The 25,780-nt window shown below is 42.0% G+C and overlaps 1 protein-coding gene across 4 annotated transcripts in view; it reads right to left on the reverse strand.

Annotated features, from left to right (window-relative positions):
• Nucleotides 1–25,090, reverse strand: part of LOC105479640 (HECT and RLD domain containing E3 ubiquitin protein ligase family member 6) — a 64,735-nt gene extending 39,645 nt beyond the window's left edge. For 3 of the 4 annotated variants that reach the window (XM_071092604.1, XM_011737722.2, XM_071092603.1), the window contains exons 1-8: nt 24,640–25,090; nt 21,160–21,319; nt 18,991–19,067; nt 13,452–13,679; nt 10,738–10,832; nt 8,180–8,307; nt 7,282–7,418; nt 5,983–6,050 (exon numbers count right to left, since the gene is read on the reverse strand). In XM_071092604.1, the coding sequence (XP_070948705.1) occupies nt 5,983–6,050; nt 7,282–7,418; nt 8,180–8,307; nt 10,738–10,832; nt 13,452–13,679; nt 18,991–19,067; nt 21,160–21,319; nt 24,640–24,838 (1,092 nt within the window). In that variant the 5' untranslated portion in view covers nt 24,839–25,090. The remainder of the gene's footprint in view (nt 1–5,982; nt 6,051–7,281; nt 7,419–8,179; nt 8,308–10,737; nt 10,833–13,451; nt 13,680–18,990; nt 19,068–21,159; nt 21,320–24,639) is intronic. The other variant, XM_011737721.2, reaches the window with a different exon arrangement.
• Between the last annotated feature and the right edge of the window lie 690 nt (nt 25,091–25,780).

Raw genomic sequence — 25,780 nt, forward strand, 5'->3', positions numbered from 1 at the left:
TCTCAAAAAAAAAAACCCAAAAAACAAACAACAACAACAACAACAAAAAACAAAGGAATGAAATTCTGACACATGCTACACAACATGGATGAATTTTGAAGACAAGCTAGTGAAATAAGCCAGATGCAAAATGACAAATATTGCATGATTCCACTTGTATTAAGTATCTAGAATAGGCACATTCATGGAGACAGAAGGTAGATTCAAGATTACCTAAAGCTGGGGGCAGAGAGGAGGAATGGGGAGTTATTATTTAATAGTTACAGAATTTCTGTTTGGGGTGATGAAAAAGCCTTAGAGTTGGATGAGATGGATAATGGTGAGAGTTGTACAATATTATGAAAGTAATTAATGTCACTGTCACTACATTGTATACTTAAAATGAGTAAAATGGCAAATTGCATTTATATATATTTTACCACAATAAATAAAAAGAGATAATAATACCTACCTCTCTGGGTTCTTGTTAAGATTCAATTATAGTAGGTATAAAAAGCTTTGGGTTTATAATAGGCACTCAATAATTAGTTTTCTTGTTCCCTTTAATCATCCACAAGTGTTTACTTTTATGTCAGTAACTCTCAAATTGTTATGTGCATCTGAATCACCTGGTGGGTGATTCTGGTGGGCTTGTTAAAGTAGATTGCTGGGCTCCACCCCATAGTTTCTGATTCAGTGGGTCAGGGTAGAGCACAAGAATTTGCATCTAACAAATTCTCCAGTGATGCTGATGCTGCTGGTTTGGGGACCACACTTTGAGAACCATCGTTCTATATAATACTTTAGAGCAAATAACCCAGCCAGGGGTTTCAAAAATCACTGTCTGGAAAGAAAAATCCATTTTCAATATAGTCTTCCAAAGGCATTGGTGCTTTAACTTATACCTATGCCTCCACTGCACTCGTTATGAGCCAGGAAATCCTGCATCATTTTGGTTTAATGCTGAAATAAAAGACCCCTTGAAAAAGACAGGTAACCACGGCTTTTAAAGTTCCCTTCAGCTTCTTGATCTGAGTCCTGGGTTTTCCCTGTAGTTTGATCAAGAGGAAGTTTTTTTCCCCCACATCCCAGGAAACTTGGGACAATGAAGCTCTCCCTCTTGGCACTTACATACCATTTCTTTATTTTCTGCTTCAAAATCCCTAGCTGCTCCCAAATGCACGGTACGAGACTATGTCATCTGCCTCCTCTTCTTTTGTAATCTTCTCCCAATGTCCTGGTCACTCCCCTTCATTCATCGAAAGCTTTGGCACCTTGCTGACTGTCTTCCTCACAGCATGATTCCCATGGTCACCCTTCCTGCCCTCGCTCTTGGTAACTTCAGAATTGATGAACATTATCTATCTCCCACCTTCATCTTTCAATTCTTAATCATCTTCACTCTTTTCCTCTGCTCCACTGCAGCCACACATGCCCTGGATCAGGGTTTCTAAACTGGCACTATTGATATTTTGGGTCAGATAACTCTGTTGTGAGCAGTTGTCCTGTGTATCATAGGATGTTTAGTGGCATCACTGGCCTCTGCCTATCAGATGTCAGTAGCAGCCACTCCCAACACCATGCTCTTCCCTAGTTATGACAAACTACAATGTCTCCAGACATTGCCAAATGTTTCCCGGAGCATGAAATCACCCCTAGTTGAAAACCACTGCCCTAGATATAGGTGAGAAGCTGGATGTTATAATTATCAATTGTTCCATCTTCTAAATTTCTACCAGAAATGTTCTCTTCTCTGACCATCATACACCATCTTTCAGATTCACCTCCTTTAGAGTAAAACCCACAGTCCAAGATTCTTTTGTGCACCGGGATCTCCAATTCATTAGCCCTGTTGTTTGTCCATGATTCATCATCCTCTTTTGTCCTCCTTACCCAGGTTAAATTCCATGGTTCATCACTATAATCACACCTATAACTCTTTCGTCCATTTCCTATTGTACTTACCTAGCAAAATTCCATCTGTAATTAAACTGGACTCTGAATTACTCCAAAATCCAACCGAAGCAGCCTAACATCACTGGAGAAAGCTGCACAACTGTGCAGACTGATTTCACTTTAAGCCTGTGACCATAGATTTCAAATGGGCACCTGACACTGTCTATTGGATTCCAAGGCTACCTGCTTTTTCCCTCTCTAAGACAACTGCCGCAACCCTTCCTTTTCTTCCTAAACCTTTCATGCTCCTCTGCTTGCTCATGCTCAGATGGGGACCTTGCCTTATGCATCACTGAAAATTGAAGCAACTAAGCAAGAACTAATCACCTTCCCACCATCAACCTACCTGCACCTGCATGTTTCTTATTACAGCAGAATAAATACATCTGTTCATACCCCTCAAATATGCGTTAGATTCTGCTTCCTCTCTCCTACTCTCAGACATTGCTTCTGCAATTATTCACTCTTTCCTTCTCTTTTTTTTTTTTTTTGAGATGGAGTCTCGCTCTGTCGCCTAGGCTGGAGTGCAGTGGCGCAATTTTGGCTCACTGCAACCTCCGCCTCCTGGGTTCACGCCATTCTCTTCCTCAGCCTCCCAAGTAGCTGGGATTACAGGTGCCCGCCACCATGCCTGGCTAATTTTTGTATTTTTAATAGAGATGGGGTTTCACCATATTGCCCGGGCTGGTCTTGAACTCCTGACCTCATGATCCACCCGCCTCGGCCTCCCCAAGTGCTGGGATTACAGGCTTGAGCCACCACACCCAGCCTATTCACTCTTTCTTGTGCAGCATGAGAAACCCTCCCACAGTTCTCTACTCTCCTTCACATCAAAATTTCTCAGAGCTGTCAGAGGCATTGTTTGCACTTGTTCCCCTTCTATTCTCTGTCTGGCCCACTCAGGTCAGGTTTCCTTCTCTCTCCTTTGCAATAACACAATCTTACCAAAGCAAAAGTAAACTATGCACTCCTCTTACTTGACCACTCGGCTGTATTTGACAGAATTGGCCACTTTCTCCTTCTGGAAATACAGCAGTCCCCCTTATCCATGGGGGATGTGTTCCACCAAGACCCCCAGTGGATGCCTGAAACCATAAATAGTACCAAACCCCATATAGACTATGTTTTTTCCTATTCATCCATACATATGATCAACTTTAACGTATAAATTAAGCACAGTAAGAGATTAATACCAACAACTAATAAAATGAAACAATTATAACAATTTACTGTAATAAAACGTATGTAAATGTGGTGCCCCTCTCTTTCTCTCAAAATAGCTTATTATACTGTATTCACCCTACTTCTTGTGATGAAGGGATGAAGTGGAATGGCGTGAGATTTCATCATGCCACCCAGAACATGTGATTTAAAATTTACAAGTTGTTTATTTCAGAATTCTCCATTCAGTATTTTTAGACCACAGTTGAATGTGGGTAACTGAAACTGTGAAAAGCAAAACTGTAGATAAGAGGTACTACTGGGAGCCAGGCACAGTGGTGCACACTTGTAATCCCAGCACTTTGCCAGGCCAAGGTGGGCAGATCACTTGAGCTCAAGAGTTCAAGACCAGCGTGAGCAACATGGCAAAATCCCGTCTCTACAACAAAAAAAAAAAATACAAAAATTAGCTGGGCATTGTGCTGTGAGCCTGTAGCCCTGGCTACTCGGGAGGCTGAGGTGGGAGGATGGCTTACGCCTAGGAATTTGAGGCTGCAGTGAGCCAAGACTCCAGCCTGGGTAACAGAGTGAGACCCTGTCTCAAAACAAACAAAAAAACAACCAACCAACCAACCAAACAAACAAACAAAAACAAAAGAGAGGACCTCCGAACGGGTGCTTTCTTCTCTTGGCTTGTTTGGCCAGCCTCTCCCGATTTTCCTTTCCTCAGAAACTGGTCCTTCTTAATCTGTTTTTCTGGATCCTCCACTGTCTGATCTCTGGTGGAGATGCTTGATTTTGTCCCCCTTCTTTTCTCATTTGCACTCTCTCTCTCGGTGAGCTTTCATCCAGGTCCCTGGCTTTAAATCCCATCTGTGGGTTGATAACTGCTGTGTTTATATTCCATTGCCAGCATCCTTCCTGAGCCCCGCATTCACATATCCAGCTCAGTCTCTAGGTCTCCTTTCCAAGCACATTTCTGATCGGTCCCCCCTCACATAGCTGACCCCAGCTTACAGAACTGGCTCCATCTTGTAGAGCTCTTCATCCTTTCTTCCTACGGTTCTGCCTCACTGGCCTTCTGTCACACATACCAAACTCATTCTTGCCTCACAGTCTTTCTGTGTGCAGTTCCCTCTGCTCTGTGCATTCTTTCTCTGGACCTAAGCATGGCTAAATCTCTGCTCAACTGTCACAGCCTCTACAAAGCCTTTTCTGACAGGCTTTTCTAAAGAACACCACCTCGTCAATCTCAAACAATTGATTTATTTTCTTCAGAGTACTTGTCACTGTCTAATGTAATTTTTTTTTTTCTTGAGACAGAGTGTTGCTCTGTGCCCCAGGCTGCAGTGCAGTGGCACAATTTCAGCTCACTGTAACCTCCACCTCCTGGGTTCAAGCGATTCTCCTGCCTCAGCCTCCCAAGTAGCTGGGTTCAGGCAATTCTCCTGCCTCAGCCTCCCGAGTAGCTCATGCCACCATGCCCGGCTAGTTTTTGTATTTTTACTAGAGATGGCATTTCGCCACATTGGCCAGGCTGGTCTCGAGCTCCAGACCTCAGGTGATCTGCCTGCCTCGGTCAACCAAAGTGCTGGGATTACAGGCATGAGGCACCATGCTGGGCCCCTAATACAATCTTATTTATTTTGCATTCACATATTTATGGTCCGGCCCTGCCTGTGGAGTCCAAATGCTATGAATGAGGGTAACCTTGTGTGTATTATTCACTTTTGTCCCAGGCATCAAAAGCAGAGCCTGATATATAAAAGGGTCTCAATTTTTGTTGAGCGGCTGATTGAACCACTATGATAGAACAACCAAAGTATAGTCTCCTAACTATCCCAGCAGGACGGAAACCTTTGCCTCTGACTACTTTCTGTGCCAGGGACTATAGAAAGGGTCTATTATGTTTCTAATTTGTACTTTTTCCTGTTATCAGGAATGTTTTAAACATCAAGTAACATTCCTGATAACAGGAAAAAGTACAAATTAGAAAAATAACTATGAAGGCTTTTGTTTCCATAAAAACACTTCAGAACTCACCCAGAAATGTAATAATAAAATCCCTCCTGTTAACAATTAGGAAGGCACTATAGCATGGTGGATAATGGTGTAAGCTATCGGGTTAGACTGCCTGGATGCGAATCCAGCTCTACCACTTACTAACAGTGCAACTTTGCATAAATTCACCTCTCCGAGACTCAGCTTTTTCAGCAGTAAAATGTGAAAAATAAAATCAACGAGAGTTGATATGAGCATTAAACATCTTGATCATCTGAAGAACTTCGACTGCTGCCTGATACATGGTGACTGCAGTTAAAATGAGTCATTACTGTTATCTATCACCATTAATTCTGTTAAGCAATAAATTTGAGTTGGGGACTCGATGATGTGACCCTTGCAACAAAGGACAGCTGAGACGCTGCAGGCCGCCCCCTCCACACACACCCCTGCACACTCACACACATGGCAATCCTCCCGTTGAAGGAGGTGCCACTGGGAAATTCCCTACAGGACACCTCACAAACCCTTTCTTCACAGTCCTGGACAGGGAAAATTCAGTTCCCTCCTCAAGATAGAAACAGCTGCTGTTGACAAAAGTTACATGTGTATGTGCACTTACATAATGCAAATTCAACATACACACTTACTAATAAAGAAAAAGGAAATCTGAAATGGTGGGGGCGGGGGGTGTCTAATCTGTTAGGAAAGTTAACAAATAAGGAAGTGAGAATTGTGTAATATTTTTTCATAAGCATTCTAATACAGGACCTTATTGTTTTAGTAAAACACCTGAATATATGTGAATAATGCAGTATTTCAAATACTGCTCTGATATCTTGAGAAAAAATAATTTTTAAGAGGAGCAAAAAGTATAATAGATACCTGATGAGTTGTCACAAAGTTGGCATATGTTCCAGCAAAAATATGTTTGACTTGAACATCCACGAGGTCTAAAAGAAAGTCATAAATCCATGCTTACGAGCTTTTAGAAGTAAAAATAAATCTGATGTATTACCAAGCCAAATTTACTTACTTACTGGCAATTTATATTCTCCTAAACGGATTTGGACTATAAATGCATAAAAGATTAATTTTTTTCTTTTTTTTCCCTCCCATCATATTGAAATAAAAGATCAGTTTTGATCAGATTACATGTCATATATTCACTTAGTCTAAAATTTAGTTTTTCATGCACTTGTATAATGCAGCCATGTGGCCATGCTTTAGAAGACATTTGATTAAATATATAAAAGTGCATTGTTCTGGTTGCTTCTTTACTTTCTTAATAAACTTGCTTTCACTTTATGGAAAAAAAAGTGTATTGTTCTGATGCTTACGTAATCAAGTTAGGATTCTCTTCTGTATTACCTCAATCTTTTTAATTATTTTATTTTATTTTATTTTATTGAGACAGAGTCTCACGCTGTTGCTCAGGCTGGACGATCTCAGCTCACTGCAACCTCCACCTCCTGAGTTCAAGCGGTTCTCCTGCCTCAGCCTCCCGAGTAGCTGAGATTGCTGGTTTGCACCACCACGCCCGGCTAATTTTTATATTTTTAGTAGAGACAGGTTTCACCATGTTGGCCAGGCTTGTCTTGAACTTACCTTAATCTTTAGAAATGATTACCAAATACCCTAAGATTCACTGCATAAGAAAAAAATGCACTACATATATATATACACACACATATACGTATACACATACACACACATATATATGTGTGTATATGTATATGTGTGTCTGTGTGTGTGTGTGTGTATATATATATATAAAGAAAAAGTACAGCCAGGCGCGGTGGCTCACGCCTGTAATCCCAAGCACTTTAGGAGGCTGAGGCAGGTAGATCACCTGAGGTCGGGAGTTCGAGACCAGTCTGATCAACATGGAGAAACCCCATCTCTACTAAAAATACAGAATTAGCCAGGCTTGGTGGCGCATGCCTGTAATCCCAGCTACTCAGGAGGCGAGGTAGGAGAATCGCTTGAACCTGGGAAGTAGAGGTTGTGGTGAGCCGAGATCAGGTCATTGCACTCCAGCCTGGGCAACAAGAGTGAAACTCTGTCTCAAAAAAAAAATAAAAGTACTAGGGAAACTACAGTTCTGTAGGATCCTTTGAAAGATACTAGTTCTCCTCCAGTGGCATTGATGAACACAAAATCATGAATTAGTGGGACTCATACCTTCAGCAGAAATCAGGCATTTAATGTCAAAGTTCCCTGTCAGGGCCTCTGGATGAGTTGGCTTGCTTGTGTCACTTGGTCCATGACCAAAAGATATCACCTGACCAGTGGTGTGCACATATGCAAGGGTGTGATAACTACAGGAGAGAGAAAACACCATAATGAAGACTAAGGCACTCATGGCTTTTGAGAAAGATGATGTCCCTTAACATAAAATAACAAACACAAAAAACCAATTTGCTTTTACTAAGCACCCAGCTCCCCTATCACAATATCAGTGTTAGAGGGCATCAAAGGATGTGGCTAAACAGATGGCCAGTCAATATTAACTTACCACTAATCTTAAAAATAGAATGTTATTGATGGGTCTTTACTATGTTTTCTATCATTTGTGTTTTAAATGCAGGCATTTCTATTTTTTTGTTTTTTTTTTTTAATGCATTGGGTAGATATTTAAACACTCAAAGTGTCCTCATAATTAGGTTATGCAGAACTCTGAATATATATGTAAATATATATATATTATTATTATTCTGCATCATGAGATTAATTTACTTTAATTTTGTCTTATCAACTTAAGCAGGAAAGCTCTGCTATTTTTATCAATCTACTTCCCTGCACCTGGTACAGTGTTCTATACACAGTAGACTTCCAATTATTTCTTATTAAATAAATAAAATACCTAGAATAAAGATTAAAAACTGAAAGATTAAACTATATTTGAAATAAGTAAATTTTCAGGCAGGAAAATGCTCTATAAAAAGCGCAACCACATATTTTAGGGTTTTAAGGTTTGATAACATTCCATGTGAGTCATTTCTAAGTAATAAAATATGACACTTTCTACACATGCTAAGAAGAAGAAGAAGAAGAAGAAGAAGAAGAAGAAGCCTATTACCTTCCACAATCTATCTGCGAAACTAGGCCATCAATTCTTTCCACAAGTTGTGGACCTCTCTTCTCAGGAGTGGGGCTGCATCCCAGCTGTCCAGAGCTATTGTCTCCAAATGTGAACACTTTCCCATCCTGCTTAGCAAAGGAAGAATCAAATTAATTTCAGGTTTAAAAAGGTAACTAAAAGCTTACTGATTAAGTGTCTTACAAGAGTTAATATGGGAGCACTCTGTGAAACACAAGCTGTACATAAATAGGAGAGATCCTTTATTCTTTCTAATAGTGTATGTTGAGTTAACACATTAAACATGAAAAATCGCTGGGGTCAGGCACAGTAGCTCACACCTGTAATCCCAGCACTTTGGGAGGCCATGGCAGGAGGATTGCTTGAGGCCAGGAGTTTGAGACTAGCCTGGCCAATACAGCAAGACCCCATCTCTACACAATTAAAAAAAAAAAATCATTAGCATTTCCTTAAAAGCTGGGCACCTTGGTGATGTATTGTACAGCATGGTGACTATAGTTAATAATGTGTTTCATATATGAGAATTACTAAGAGAGTAGATCTTAAAGATTCTAACCAGAAAAAAAGATAATTCTGTGAGGTGATGCATATGTTAACTAGCTTGATTATGGTAATCATTTCACAATGTACACATGGATCAAAACATCATGTTGTACAGCATAAACATACACAATTTTTATTTGTCAACTGTACCATAATAAAGCTGGAAAAGGAAAGAATTAGGTACTTAATAAGTTTTTATTGAATGAATAGATGGACGAATTAACTGGTTCAAGAGTAAAACCAACATTTAAGTATGAGGTTGAATTTATTTGAGCATTTTCCTAAAAATACTGTCTTCTCAAAACATTCTATGATTACAAACAACTGTAGCTTTCTCTTTATTTCTATTTATTCTATTTAATTCTATTTATTCTTTATATTACGAATAACATAATCCAAACAATTGAGGGTTTTCTAATTTAAGATATGCATTTAAAACAAACAATAAAAATAATTGGGGGCATATAGTTTTTAAGCAAACATTTCAACTACACAAGCAGTTTTCAAGTCTATTCCTTATGGCTCCAGAAGGAATCCATCCCTTTGGAATATATTGTATGGTAAGGACAAGAATGGGAAGAAAACATTCAGGAAGCTGGGTCGTAACTATGCCAAGCAAGAAATGAAATGAAATAATCTTCTAGTCTGTAAAGTGGGTTATTGAAAACTGTAAGAATTACTTTGTTGCTTCTATAATAATATTTATCTGTAGAATCACATTGTCAGTGAATAATTGCTAAAGGGGCCTGGCACAGTGGCTCATGGCTGTAATCTCAATACTTTGGGAGGCTGAAGTGGGTGGATTATTTGAGGTCAGGAGTTCAATACCAGCCTGGTCAACATGGTGAAAACCTGTTTCTACTAAAAATACAAAAATTAGCCTAGCATGGTGGCGGGCGCCTGTAATCCCAGCCACTTGGGAGGCTGAGGCAGGAGAATTGTTTGAACCTGGAAGGCGGTTGTTGCAGTGAGCCGAGATTGTACCACTGCACTCCAAACTGAGTGACAGAGCAAGACTCTGTCTTAAAAATAAAATAATAATAATAATAATAATTGCTAAAAGGGATTAGTTCCTGTATTTACCTTTTTTTTTTTTTTTTGTAGACAGGAGAGTCTTGCTGTGTCAACCAGGCTGGAGTGTGGTGGCAAGATCTTGGCTCACTGCAACCTCTGATTCCTGGGTTCAATTGATTCTCCTGCCTCAGCCTCCCAAGTAACTGGGACTACAGGCGCCCGTTACCACGCCCAGCTAATTTTTGTATTTTTAGTAGAGATGGGATTTCACTATGTTGGCCAGGCTGGTCTTGAACTCCTGACCTCGTGATCCACCCATCTCGGCCTCCCAAAGTGCTGGGATTATAGGCGTGAGCCACCCCACACAGCTATTAACCTAATTTAGTAGGTATCTAAAGATATTTCCTAAAGCTGAAATTAGCTTTTGTTATAGGATCTTGAAAACCTTATGAATTATATTTGGTTCACATCTCCTCTTTAGATATGTGTACACTGACTGGCTCTGTCTAGATATTAGTATATATATCTTATGCTACAGTCTGAATGTCTGCATCCCCCAGAATTCATATGCTGAAATCCTAACCCTCAATGCCATGATATTAGGAGATGGGGCCTTTGATAGATGATTAGGTCATGAAGACAGAACCCTCAAGAATGGGATTAGTGCCCTCACAAAAGAGACTCAAGAAGGACCCCTCAGCCCCTTCACTATGTGAGGACACTGTGAAAATATAGTATCTATGAATGAGAAGTTTGGCCCTCATCAGACATCAAATCTGCTGGCACCTTGATTTTGGACTTTCCAGCCTCCAGAACTATGAGAAATAGATCTCTGTTGTTTATAAGCCACTCTTTTTATGGTATTTTGTTATAGTGGCCCAAATGGGCTAAGGTCTCTGGCTTTCAACAATAATTAGTACCTATGTACCTTGTTAACATTTCTCTGGAACTTAAAAAAATAGCAACACATTTTAGATTACCTGGATAAGCACCGCAGTGTGCTCATCACCACAGCTGATATAAATCACACCTAGATTCTTCAGTGCACCAATTGAGAGAGGCTTGTTGCTTTGCACTATTGAAAGAAAGCAGCATCTTTAGAGTATAAGAAACAGACTCAGATTTCATGACTATTTACATTTTAATAGCTTTTTATATTTTTCATGTAACAGATATATTTTATTATTCTTATAATTCACTAACATACTTTTCAGATTTCATGAGTATTTATATTTTTAGTATCTTTTTATATTTTTCATGTAAGGGGTATCTTTTGTATCTTTTATTATTTTTATAATTCATTAATATAATTTTTAAAAGTAAACAATCCAAAGTATAAGACAGAGGAAAAATCCTACCTTGGGAAAGAAAAAATTAAGTGCCCTTTAACATTTATTTCTGGAAGCTATCTCATCTTCTGGAATGCCCGAGGCTATTGACCTAGAAAGCTAAGCTTCAAGACCCTCATGCCTGATACTACTGCCATTGTGTTGTATTCGTGTGTCAACCTAAAATAACAACAGAGAAGATCTCAAAGAACAAGTTTATTTGGGAATGAATGATGGGATTACAATCCAGGATATGCATGTCATAGCAGGCCATGGGCATATCTGGGAAGGTTGAGGCAAGCGGGAACTTCTAAAGGCAAAAAGGAAAAGTACACGAAGCTTATTTTGAAACAGAAGTTCATTGGTTACAAGGACTTATTGCAGGCAGTGACATGTGCACTGGCCATTGCTAGGAGAGGGTCTACACAGAAGCTACCCTGACTGCAAGGTTGCCATTTAGTAAGGTTATTTGCAAGGCTGCAGTTCGGAAACACTGTTACTGGAAAGATGTCCTCATAGAAGTGGCCTTAACTGCAAGGTTGTGGTTTTGGTAGAGTCCTCTGGGATACTTATTATCAGATGGATCTGTGTGAGGATCCTGCCTTCATGCCCCCCGGCCTCCCAACTCCATTTTATTAGGGTTTGAAATAAGTGACTCCATATTGATTCTGACAATTTTCACATATTTCTGTCACATGATAGGTGCTCTGCAAATGTATTATAAAAATTGAAAAGATAAGAAAAACTGGCTGGGCATGGTGGCTCACACCTGTAATCCCAGTACTTTGGGAGGTTGAGGCGGGTGGATCACTTGAGCGCAGGAGTTCAAAACCAGCCTGGGCAACATGGTGAAACCCCAAGGCTATTGACCTAGACAGCTAAGCTTCAAGACCCTCATGCCTGAAACTACAAAAAATACAAAAATTAGCTGGGTGTGGTGATGTGTGCATGTGGTCCCAGCTACTTGAGAGCTGAGATTCCAGTGAGCTGAGATCACACCACTGCACTCCAGCCTGGCCAACAGAGTGAGACCTTGTCTGAAGAAAAGAAAAGAAAAAAGAAAGAAAAGGGAAGATGAGAGAAGGGAAGACAAGGGAAGGGAGGGGAGAGGACGGGAGTGGAGGGGGAGGGGGAGGGGGGAGGGGGAGAAGGGGAAGGGGAGAAGGGGAGGGGAGGGGGAGAAGGGGAGGGGAGGGGGAGAAAGGGAAGGGAGGGGGAGAAGGGGAGGGGAGGGGGAGAAAGGGAAGGGAGGGGGAGAAGGGGAGGGGAGGGGGAGAAAGGGAAGGGAGGGGGAGAAGGGGAGGGGAGAGGGAGAAAGGGCGGGGAGGGGGAGGGAAAGGAAAAGGAAAGGAAAGAAAAACTTAGCTAATGCTGAAATGATGAAATGAAACAAGGTATAGGTGCTCAGCATGGGACTGGCACAGGTTAGGTGTTAACTATATGTTAGCTGAATGTAAGGAATTGAATAGAGGAGGATGGAGTTTGTGGGGAGTACATCTTGAAGAGTTTTGTGTTCAGGGGAACTGGTTGTTTATAGAAGTTTCCTTTTGTCTAGAGGAACTGGTTGTTTGACCTAATGTTAGCAGTCTCCCAATCCAGCAGTTTCTAAACTTTGCTGCAAATTGGAATCACCTGTGAGATCTCTAATGATGACGGATGCTTCTGTTTCACCCCCAGACATTCTGATTTAATAGGTATGGGGTCTGACCTGGGCATCGGGATTTTTAAAGGATCCCACAGTAGGCAGAATAATGGCCTCCCAAAGAATAATGGTCTCCCACTTCCTAATCCTGGAGCCTGTAAATATGTTAAGTTACCGAAACCGACGGAACTAAAGTTGCTAATCCGTTGACCTTAAAACAAGGGAGAGTCGCCTGGATTACCCAGGTGAGCACACTGTAATCGAGGGTCTTTTAACTGAGGAAGAGGGAGGCAGAAGAATCTACGTGAAAGTAATGTGACTTGAGAAAGACTTGATCAGCCACTGCTAGCTTTGAAGAAGAGGTCTATGAGTCAATTAATGCAGGTGGCCTTTAGAAGCTGGGGAAGGCACGAAAATGGATTCTCCCCCACAGCCTGTAGAGATGAAAGCAACCTGCTAACACCTTGACTTTAGCACAGTGAGACCTGTGTCAGAATTCTAACCTCCAGAACTACATGATAATACATTTGTGTTGTTTTAAGCTGCTAGGATTGAGATGATTTGTTACCTCTACAACAAGAAACTAATACAGCTCCCTAGGTTATTCGAATGTGTCACAAGTTTGGGAACCACTGTTTTAACTGTTAAGACTGCCCTTTGCCAAGTTGGTCTTCCAACTGGAAAGAAAGAATGATTTACTGCACAAACAAGACTATCTCCTTACCTGGGACATTACGCCCACTGAGGGCCAGCTGCCCTGCACTGTTACTTCCCCAGCCAAACGAAGTCCCACAGAGAGACAGGGCAAAGCTGTGAGCCCCTCCGGCAGCCACCTGAGCCAGTGGGATCCCCTCCAGGGACCTCACTCTCTGCGGGCTGGCTTGAGAGGGGACCTCCTTCCCCAAGCCCAGCTGCCCATGGCTGTTCTTTCCCCATGAAAACACTTGGCTATCTACAAAAACAAAAACAAAAACAAGAAATTAAGAATTGTACACATATTAGAATACCAAATTCAAATAGAAACTACACTGTAATTCTACAATTTTTTTTGTGGCTTTAATGAGGTATAATTGACAAATAAAAATTTCATGTATTTAAGGTATACAATATGATGTGCTGAAATGCATATATATTGTTAAATGATTGTCACAATCAGCTAATTAACATATCCATCACCTCACATAGTTACCTTTGTGTGTGTGCAGTGAGAATACTTAAGATCTACCCTCTTAGCAAACTTCAAGTATACAATGCACTATTATTAACTGTATAGTCACATGGCTGTACATTAAAAACATATTCACCTTATAACTGAAAGTTTGTACCCTTTGACCCACATCTTCTGATTTCCCCCAAACCCCCAGCCCCTGGCAACTTCCTTTCTACTCTGTTTTTGTTGAGTTTGACTTCCTTTTTTTTGAGACAGAGTTTCGTTCTGTCATGCAGACTGGAGTGCAGTGGCGCGATCTTGGCTCACTGCAAACTCCACCTCCTGGTTTCAAGTGATTCTCCTGTCTCAGGCTCCTGAGTAGCTGGGATTACAAACGTGTGCCACCATGCCCGGCTAATTTTTGTATTTTTTTGGTAGAGATGGGGTTTCACCATGTTGGCCAGGTTGGTCTCGAACTCCTGACCTCAAGTGATCCACCCACCTCGGCCTCCCAAAGTGCTGGGATTACAGGCATGAGCCACCGCGACTGGCTGAGTTTGACTTTCTTAGATACCACATCTAAGTGAGATCATTAGGTATTTGTCTTTCTGTGTCTGGCTTATTTTACTTAGAATGATGTCCTGCAAGTTGCAAATGGTAGGATTTCCTTCTATTTCTATTCCACTTCTATTTAATTTTACAAATCTTTAAAAGGTAGAACAGAGATAAAGAAAAAAATGAGATTAAAATATCCCAACTAAAGGCAAGCAGGGCGGTCCAGGTCACCTTCAAAAATCCCTTCAAACAATGTTCACTCTTCTCCCTCCAGTTAAGGGCAACTGTGTTCTTTCAGCTGCTCAGGCCAAAAATCTTAGAGTCATCTTTAACTCCTCTCTTTTACACCCGTCAACCCAGCAAATTCAAAACTTCTACCTTCAAACTCTATCCAGAATCCCACCATTTCTCACCTCTCCACTGATACCACCTTAGCCAAGTCACCAACATTTCTCTCCTGGAAAATGATGATAGCACCTCACTGATCTCCCCAAGGCAACCTTTGACCCCAGCAGTTTGTTCTCCAAAGAGTAGCCAGAGTGATCCTTTTAAGAATGTACGTCCAATTAAATACTTCAGGAGCTTGCTGTCTCACTCAGTGAAGGACCAACTCCCATCACAGACCCCACATCACCAGTCTGGCCCACCCCCACTTCCCAGACTTCATCTCCCCCTGCTCCCTTCTCTCAAGACCCTTTGCTATTCCTAGAGTACACTTCTGAGCATGCCCCAACCTCATGGCCATTGTGTCTGGGTAATTCTTTCATGGTTAGCATCCTCTCTCTCTCCCTCCCTTTTCATTTGGTTCCTGCTCACATGTCACCTTATAAGAGCTATCTTCCCTGACCACCTTATAAACTAGAAAGACTCCTTCCCTCCACCCAGGTACTCACTCTCTGCCCCCTTACTCTTGAAGGGGTACCAAACCAATATATTTCATCCCACTTCTTTAACATTATTTCAAGATGGCTATTCAGTAGGGCTGGAAGTACAAGAATAGCTAAAAAGCTGTCTTTTGTGAGGGAGATTTGCGCCTGTACAGAAAATCTGCATTGATGCAGGCAGGCTTTCTCTGAGGCCCTCCCGAGTCTGATCTAGGAAAGATTAACTGAGAGTCCCACGCCTCTAAAGGTCTGGAAGAAACATTCACCATCTGTTCTCTTTGAGGGCTGCTACCTGTAAGGCTTTATCTACACAACAGGACCACCTCTGCCTCGAGATGGTACATAAGCTTCTCTACCCCATTGGGGCATTGGGGTGATTGCTCTGTGGTTCTCCCCCATGCATATTAATAAATGCATATGCCTTTTCTCCTATTAATCTGCCTTTTTTTTTTTTTTTGGAGATGAGTCTCGCTCTGTTGCCCAGGGCTAGAGTGCAATGGCGCAATCTTGGCTCACCACAACCTCCACCTCCCAGATTCAAGTGATTCTCCTGCCTCAGCCTCCCGAGTAGCTGGAATTGCAGGTACTTGCCACCATGCCCAGTGAATTTTTGTATTTTTAGTAGAGGTGGGGTTTCGTCATGTTGGCCAGGCTGGTCTTAAACTCCTGACCTCAGGTGATCCACCCACCTCGGCCTCCCAAAGTCCTGGGATTACAGGGATAAGTCACCGTGCCCAGCCTCTATTTTAAGTTGAGACAGGGTTTCACCATGTTGGCTAGGCTGGTCTCAAACTCCTGGCCTCAAGTGACCCCCTTCCAGAGTGCTGGGATTACAGGTGTGAGCCACCACACACAACCAGAAAAAAAAAGCCGAATCTAAGCTTATCTAATGCCTAAGTATACACCCAGTGAAATACTAACACATCTCAGAGATTTTTTAATAAATTATTACATCTTTTATTTTCTAACTCTTCTAAAGTAATTTCTAACACAGAAAATAATATTGAGGGCACAATATAAAACGTCAAACTCTCACGAAGGTCTATGAGAACTCACCTTTCTCCACAGCAAATCATTGAATGCCTGGGCTCTGCCCAGCCTTTATAGTCCAGACGAATGCAAAGGCAAGTCAGTACCCCAAGGAAAGAATTCACATCATGTCCATAATTAAGAAGGAGAGTGAGGAAGGAAAAGATGCTCCTATTTATGGTGCCTCTGTATATGCTAAGGACTGTACAAGGTACACAGAGTATCTTTTCTCACTGAATCTTCTAAATAACCTGCAAGTGAGGTATCAATATTTCTACAGATGAGAAAATTGAGACTCAGCCAAGTTAAATAACTTGCCCACGATCAAAGACCTAGAAATGACAGGTAGAAGGAATCACACAATGGCCATGGCATATGCCCTGGACCTGTAGTCAGTGCAGTGTAGTAGTTAAGCACTTAGGGTTGAGACCTAAACACTATAGGTTCAAATCCTGACAATTCTGTTTCTTAGTGTGTAACTTTGGGTAAATTATTTAAAGTCTCTGAACCCAATTTTTTCCATCTCTGAAATGAGGATATAAATCATACCCTGCTCCTGTTTTTGTTGGTTTGTTTTTCTTAAACAGTCTTACTCTGTTGCCCAGGCTGGAATGCAGTGGCACAATCATAGCTGACTGCAGCTTCAAACTCCTGAGCTCAAGCACTCCTCCCACTTCAGCCCCCTGATTCGTTGGAACTACAGGTGCACACCACCATGCCTAGCTAATTTTTCTTTTTTTTTTTTTTTTTTTTGAGACGGAGTCTCGCTCTGTCACCCAGGCTGGAGTGCAGTGGCCAGATCTCAGCTCACTGCAAGCTCCGCCTCCCGGGTTCCCGCCATTCTCCTGCCTCAGCCTCCCGAGTAGCTGGGACCATAGGCGCCGCCACCTCGCCCGGCTAATTTTTTGTGTTTTTAGTAGAGACGGGGTTTCGCCATGTTAGCCAGGATGGTCTCGATCTCCTGACCTTGTGATCCGGCCTAGCTAATTTTTCAAATTTTCGTAGAGACAGGATCTCACTATGTTGGCCAGGCTGGTCTCAAACTCCTGGCCTCAAGTGATCCTCCTGCTTCAGCCTCCCAAAGTGCTGGAAATACAGGTGTGAGCCACTATGCCCCACCCAATTCCTGTGTTTGTAAGGTAATTATGTGAAAAAACACACATAAAGCATTTAACATGGCAGCTGGCACATAGAAGGCGACCAATAAATATTAGCTGTCCATAAACCATGGCACAGTTGCAATGATACATAAGACATCACCTGAGGAACATACAAACGTTACAGTCCTTTGAAGGGGATCAGGATATGCCACACAAGAATATGCTGCTTTGGTATAAGGACTGTTTTGAGTTGAAAGCAACTGAGAGTTAAGAGATGCAGGAAGAGGTTTCTGTCCTTCTCTTATCTGCCTAAAAGCAGGGCGTAAGTTTCCCTTTGTGGCGTTATCTCCACTCTACCGTACCAGGGAGAGAAGAGTAACTTTTATCGCTGAAGACGATGAAACAGCACTGAGATTAAGTCTGCATAAACAAATCTTACTAAAATATCCCTTATCTTCCATTGGTTTCTCTATATATTTCCTAGTCACTTTCTCACAATTTATTATCCCTTGAAGCCCAAACTCCCTTTTCTTTATTAAAACAGTATATAAGTCCCTGAGTCTAACCACTACTTTTAGTTTCACTTCTTTTCTGTGAACTCTTGTACACAAAAATATTAATAAAAATTGGGGGCCGGGCAGTGGCTCATGCCTGTAATCCCAGCACTTTGGGAGGCCGAGGTGGGTGGATCACTTGAGGTCAGGAGTTGGAGACCAGCCTGGCCAACATAGTGAAACCTTGTCTATACTAAAAATACAAAAATTAGCCGGACATGGTGGCACACACCTGTGATCCCAGCTACTTGGGAGGCTGAGGCAGGAGAATCGCTTGAACCCAGGAGGTGGAGGTTGCAGTGAGCTGAGATTGTGCCACTACACTCCAGCCTAGGTGACAGAGCAAGACTCCATCTCAAAAAAGAAAAAAAAAAAAAAAAGGAAACATTGGGTGCCTTTTCTCTTTTAATTTGTCTTCTGTTCATTTAATTTGCAGGTTCCCAAAGACTACGCATAAGAGGGTGGAGGAAAAATTTTTCCTCCTTCAGACTCTCCATTGAGAAATTTGTATTGAGGGTGGACAAAAGAGGGTGGAGTTTGGTCGAAAAAGTGTAGATGTATGATTGTTATGTGTCCATAAAGATAAAGAAGTAAAAATTTTAAAAAAGAAAAAAATATAGTCATGATTTTGACACCTTGACTTCTCTTTATTTGATCTAAGTGAAATAGACAAATAAGTCTGCCAGTGTGGACAAGCCATTCAGCATAAAGAGCAAAGGGCTGGAAATAAAGCCACTACTAAGCTCTGAGAGAGTTAGCCAGTTAGGTCAAATAACCAGAGACAGCCCCTTATGGCACTATGAATTAGGCACTGTTTAGAGTATAATTAGGACCACGAAATTTGAGAAAAAATATAAAAACAATATATCTTACAAAACCTGGAGAATGAAAAACTTCAAAATAAACCCCAGTGCATTAAAAATCAACAGCTATAATTCCTATTCAAAAAATTACTTCCTAATCACACTCAGATCCAAAAAGTGTTTCTTACCTTTTGATAATGCCAGGGAGTGGTAGTGTCCACAGGAAACTTGTATTATTTTTATACCATTCAGAGTCGTTATTTTCCTGTAATACAAATAATACAAAGTTAATTAATCCTTATTTAGAGTGAGTTGTCCAGTGGACTACAGATATTTAAAAGTATCTCAAGTAATACATCTGGTCTAGGAAAACCATTTTATTTTCTTGTATTTCTGTAGTACCTTTATTCCAAAGCCGTCAAACTGTTTTTAACATGACATCAACATGTACAAAGGTATAGGACAGAATCCAAAACAGTATATAATGCAAAAGCCATTGTTACTGGACTTTAATGCAATATCTAATATACTAATTTTATTCTACACTTACTAGCCTAAGAGAAAAATAATGTTTTTCTACATATATAGTATAGGGCCTTAGAATTTATAGAATACCAACATCTTCATCATCTAATTTAAGCCCTAATTTAATAAAGAAATCGTTAGGTTAAATCATACAAAATTGCCACCATTTTTGTGGATCAAAAGCAGATAACTATCAGCAATTTCCTTTTTCTTCTCACAGATGGAGTCTCGCTCTGTGGCCCAGCCTGGAGGGCAGTGGTGCGACCTTGGCTCACTATAACCTCCACTGAGTTCAAGTAATTCTACTGCCTCAGCCTCCCAAGTAGCTGTGATTACAGGCATGCACCACAACATCTGGCTATTTTTTTTTTGTATTTTTAGTATACATGAGGTTTCACCATGTTGGCCAGGCTGGTCTCGAAATCCTGATCTCAGGTGATCTGCCTGCCTCGGCCTCCCAAAGTGCTGGGATTACAGGCATGAGCCACTGAGCCTGGCCACTATCGGCAATTTCATAAGGTGAATCTAATGAAACTCAAAGAGGTCAAATAGGTATCACGTTGTAGAACCAGACTCAAATTCTGGTCTTTTCATTCCAAGTTCAATGCTCAGTCCCCCAAATAACATTGATCTCTTCTAGAATTTAATGACCAGAAGAGGTAACAAGAGGTCACTTCCTAATATTAAAAAGCATGCATTTGAAAATTCCCTAAGTATGTAATTCATAAACACACAATCCAGAGCCAACTACTTGTCATGTCTGTCCTGGGAAGCTGTTTGTGAGGAAATGTGACATTTCCCTCCACTTTACTAAGTAAAATGTTAGGGCCCAGTGGTTTATAACACGTCAAAAGGTTATGTTGGGAAAAAAAACTTTTCCTCTTCCACCTTTGGTCCAATATTTGGGGGCTTGCAAATGAACTGACAATAGATTAACATGAGAAAAGACAAAGGTTATTTACAAGTGTGCTTGCTATTGCAGAATATCCCAAAGTAAAGTTTTATATCTGTCAACTTAATAAAAGGCGGGGCTTTGGGACTTCAGTGAGAAAGTATAGAAGGTTCTATTGGGCTTTTTGATGGTAATGGTTATGGGTGGTCTATCTTAATGACAACTGATTTCCCAGGAAACTCTCACTCAAGGAAGCTACTGGGAACTGTATTTTCAGGAGGCTTTGTTTTAGTGTGATAAAGGAAGTTCAGGTAAGATTTATATCTGTATCTTTTGCAGCTCAAATGTTTCTACTTTACAGTAGTTTTTATACCCACTCTGGAGGTCTAAGTGGGCCCCCATAGATATTCCAAGGGATAAGATTAAGATCAAAGGGTCACATCTCATTTCACTCTGCTCTAATTAAACAATAATTGGTGTTGTAGGTTTTTTCCTGCCTTCATTTTTCAGGTTAGGAACTGTGTTTGTCATAGTCTTTTTTTTTTTTTTTTTTTTTTTTTTGAGACTGAGTCTCCCTCTGTTGCCCAGACTGGAGTGCAGTGCATTCTCTGCATACACTGCAACCTCTGCCTTCCAGGTTCAAGCAATTCTCCTGCTTCAGCCTCCTAAGTAGTTGGGATTGCAGGTGACTGCCACCGTGCCCAGCTAATTTTCTTGTATTTTTTGTAGAGAGGGGCTTTCGCCATGTTGACCAGGCTGGTCTCAAATTCCTGACCTCAAGTGATCTGCCCACCTTAGCCTTCCAAAGTGTTGGGATTACAGACGTGAATCACTGAAGCTGGCCTGTCACAGTCGTCTTTGTATCCTGGCATCTTGCATGGTGCCTGGCACATGGTACTAAATATATTGAATAAATGAAGGAGTGGATTGAAATACTTACTTAGGTGTGAAACTTATTTCCTTGAATTCTCCAATCCCCAGCTGCCCCTCAGAACCAGCTCCCCATGCGAAGACCCTTCCTTTGTGGCACACAGCCAGGGAGTGCTCCTTCCCGCAGCTCACAAGATCAACATTTAGGGTTTCCAATGCCTGAATTGGTTCTTTGGAAAACAAAACAAAACACCCCCCAACCACCACCACCGGATTATTAATTTAACACAAGTTTAAGACAGCACTTTTCTTCAAAAAGAAGGATCATCCAGATTTCTTGTCTCCTCCAATGGTCTTTTAACTCAAGACCTTAAGTCCATTCTAAATGTCTGACGGAAGTAAATTCCAATGTGTGTTACCCTGTCTTGATAGGATACAGCTCTGTTAAAATAATCAACTGGGAGACTATTAAGTTGAGATGGGTCCAGCGCCTTGGGTTCCTACCTAAGCAAACCAAAACTCAACTCAGAGTGATTGATCATAGCCTAGGAAAATGAAACTTAAGGTTAAGCAATCAGAAACCACCAACTAACATCTAAGAGACTTTACCAACCAGAAACAGTTGACTACTTCAAACAAGGGACTTTCCACTTTAACCAATCAAATATTTTCTTTGTCTTACTTCCTGGAACACCTTATCAAAGGTTACCCCTGGCATCTCCTTGCACCTCCCTTAGTGGAGCCCAACTGCTTGAGGTCTGGTGCTGCTCAATTCATGAACTGCTGAATATTCAAATTGACTCTTAAAAACATTTAGTGTACTCAAGTCTATCTTTTAATGGCTGCTATTTAAAGGATTAGGCATCATGGAGGGGGTAACTTCTAGGCACTATGACACATGACCAAATGTTTCTCTAGCAAAACCCAGCAAAATAAAGGGACCCAGAAAAAATTTAGGATCTCCTCCATTTTGCCATTCTGTCTTCCCACCCTAAACACTGAAAGCAGTGAATCCCTTGCTCAGAAGGAAATTGGAAGGGCGCCTACCTCATGAATGTGAGAGGCAGGTGCTGGATCCTCTCACAATGAAAAGTGAAAACTATGCCCCAATGGAGGCCCTAAATATGGCCACAAATGAAAACCGGATCACATTTCCCTACAAGCCAATCTAAACTGCTTTCCCAAGGTGTCTGTCTCTGAATTATTAGACGTTTGGAGTTGAGAACATCATACCAGTAACGTTTTTGTAACATTTAAGATTTTGGTTTTCCTTTTATCTTTGTAATCTTATCTTTTTCAACTATTTACAGTAAATTTATGCAAGGCTAAAATTTCCCAAAGATTCATGCACTCACAAAGATAGAAATTGGTACCATTTTTCTGGAGAACAATTTGGCGTTAACTATCATGTTGCCCTTCATTTCCAAATGAAGGTGATAAGACCTAAAAACTTGCTACTTTACCAAAAGAATTTGAGCTGAAGGCAATTAAAAATCAACAGATGAAGGAAGAGTTCTCTGCTCTCTTCTGATCTACCTAAAAGTAGGTCACAAATATCCTTTTGTGAGAAGCTCCCATCTCCTGCACCAAGAAGAGAAGGGTCGGCCAGGCGCGGTGGCTCATGCCTATAATCCCAGCCCTTTGGGAGGCCGAGGCAGGTGGATCACGAGGTTAGGAGTTTGAGACCAGCCTGGCCAGCATGGTGAAACCCTATCTCTACTAAAAATATAAAAATTAGCTGGGCATGGTGGGGCGTGCCTGTAATCCCAGCTACTTGGGAGGCTGAGGCAGAAGAACCATTTGAACCCAGGAGGCATAGGTTGCAGTGAACTGAGATCATGCCATTGCACTCCAGCCTGGCGACAGAACGAAACTCCATCTCAAAAAATAAAATAAAAAAAAAAAAAAAAGAAAAGAAGGGTCACCTAAGATGAAGACTTGGCCCTGAGGTGAGCCTGCATAAACAAGTCTAATTAAAATAACCTTATCGTCCATTAGATTTTCCCATATATTTTTCTAGTCACGTTCCCTGAGTTCATCATCCTTTAAAGTCCAAATCCCTTTTTCTTTGTTAAACATGGTACACAAGCTCCTAAGTCGAAGCACTTGAGTTTCACTTCTATTCTGTAAATTCCCAGGCATGTAAATTTCCCTATATGTAAAAGATTAATAAAATTGTATGCTTTTCCTCCTGTCGATCTGTCTTTTGTCAGTTAAGTTTGCAGGACCCAGGTGCTGAACCTAAGAAGGTAAAGGAAAAATTTTCCTCCTCCACACACCTTTTGAAACTATTCTCAGCAAGTCATCAGAAATGTGGTCAAATATTTGCTTACAAGAATATCAATCAGTATTATTTATAAAAGTCCCTAGTGGGAAACAATCTAATTTCCACAAAAAGAGAATAATTATGGTACTCTCAGAGTTTAGAATGTTATGTAGCAATTTAAAATATATTTTCAAAACATACACAATAAAAGGGTAATATGTTCATAAGATTATGTTTGATGAAAACACAGTGTTCAGAGTTGCATGAATACTGCATATACAAATCTATAATGACATGATTTTTATAAAGATTATATACATAGAAAAAAGTAGACAGGGAGAAAATGCATCAAAATGTTAGGAGTTATCTTTGGGTATTGGAGCTACGGTGATTTTGTTCTCGTATTTCTACAATAATCCATAACGATTATTGTATTATCATATATAAACAATATATATTTATTATTATTATTATTATTATTTTGAAACGGAGTCTTGCTCTGTCGCCAGGCTGGAGTGCAGTGGCGCGATCTCAGCTCACTGCAACCTCCGCCTCCCGGGTTCAAGCGATTCCCCTGCCTCAGCCTCCCTAGTAGCTGGGACTGCAGGCACACGCCACCACGCCCGGCTAATTTTTTGTATTTTAGCAGAGACGGGGTTTCAGCATATTGACCTGGATGGTCTCGATCTCCTGACCTCGTGATCCGCCGGCCTCAGCCTCCCAAAGTGCTGGGATTATAGGAGTGAGCCACTGCGCCCAGCCTATCACATATTTTTAAAGAAAAAAAAGGTCCCAGTGTATTTCTAAGGGAGATACAGGTGTCCAACCCACAAACCACGTTTGTAAGGTCAGGCTGCCTTCTCCAGGTAGAACCGTGCAGGCGAGGATTTGTCTGCAAGGCAAGCCGGAGGGACCACATCTCTGTCCAGAGCAGCGTTGACCAGGTTAGTTTCGGCTCTCAGTTTCGCTTTGAACTTGAATTGGAAACCGAAACAAATCCGAGGGGCATCGGGAAAACGAAACTGAGGAAGCTGCTCTTCGTAGCACAGGGCACCATTTTCCCGGTTCCTGTGGCTCTTCTGGTCCGGAGGGATCCGAGGCTCCCAACACCCCTCCCTGCCTGGCCCGCGGCGCCCAGCATCTGAGCCACTCCCTGCACCTGGGCCCCCGCGCCCCTCACCCGGGGTCCCAGCGCCCCGCACCCGGTTCTCTGCGCGCGGTACCCAAGCCCCCGCGCCCATGCACTGGGGTCCCCACACCCCGCACCTGGGGCCCCGCGCTCACCTGGCAGCTCCCCGCGCGGCGCTCTCCTGCGGCCCAGCTGGCCCCTGCTGTTGTCTCCGCACGAGAGGACCCTGTGGTTGGTCAGCAGCAGCAGAGAGTGGCGCTCCCCGCTGGCCGCCTGCAGTAGCTCAGCCCCCGGGCTGCGCTCCGTCCTCCGGCGCTGCAGCTCCCTGGAGTCGGTGCCCCAACAGAAATACATCCCGCTTCTGCGCCCTGTCGCCTGCTCCGGATTCCGTCCGTCCCGCTGCGACAGTCTCCCGAACGCTGGTGACTGGGTGCGCGATGATTTCCAGGATATCAAGATGCTCACCCTGTCTTCAACCCGCCCCAGGAGCGCAGCCCTGGCTCCACGTCAGCTCTCTCTGCTGCCTGAACTTCAAGTGCTGAAGAGCAGAGAGGGTGTCCCGGGTGTTGAACCTGGGTTTATATCCTAAGCCATTTATGAGTCATTAATGCCACTTTGAGTAGGTTACCTCATGATTCCGTGCTTCAGCTATCACATCTACGAAATATGGACAGCAATTCAGCAAATCTAACATGTTGGGATAATTTAATAGATATCTAAAGTGTTAGAATTGAAGCATCCGAGTGCCCACCTCTTTCCAGACCTTTTTTGGCACTGAAAATACAAGTTTGTTTTTTGTTTGTTTGTTTGAGACGGAGGAGTCTCGCTCTGTTGCCCAAGCTGGAGTGCAGTGGCACCATCTCGGCTCATTGCAACCTCCGCCTCACGGGTTCAAGCGATTCTCCACTCTCAGCCTCCAGAGTAGGTGGGATTACGGCCGTGCGCCACGACGTCCGGCTAATTTTTGTATTTTTAGTAAAGATGGGGTTTCCTCATGTTGGCCAGGCTGGTCTCGAACTCCTGACCTCAAGTGATCCCCCCCCCCCAGCTTCCCAAAGTGCAGGGATTACAGGCCTGAGCCTCCGCGCCCGACCTGCAAATACAGTTAGTGAAAGACAAGATCCTCTTGATGCGTTTACATAAAACACATAAGTGTAATATCAAGGGGCAACGAAAAATACAACAGGAACCAGAGGGTGGAGGCCGAAGGCACTGGTATTTGAGATATTAGGAAAGATCTCCCTGATGAAGTGATATTTGTGCAGAGAGCTGAGGGGACATGGGAAATGAGGGAAT

Source organism: Macaca nemestrina, chromosome 3 (genome assembly GCF_043159975.1).
Source record: "Macaca nemestrina isolate mMacNem1 chromosome 3, mMacNem.hap1, whole genome shotgun sequence".
Lineage (NCBI taxonomy): Eukaryota > Metazoa > Chordata > Mammalia > Primates > Cercopithecidae > Macaca > Macaca nemestrina.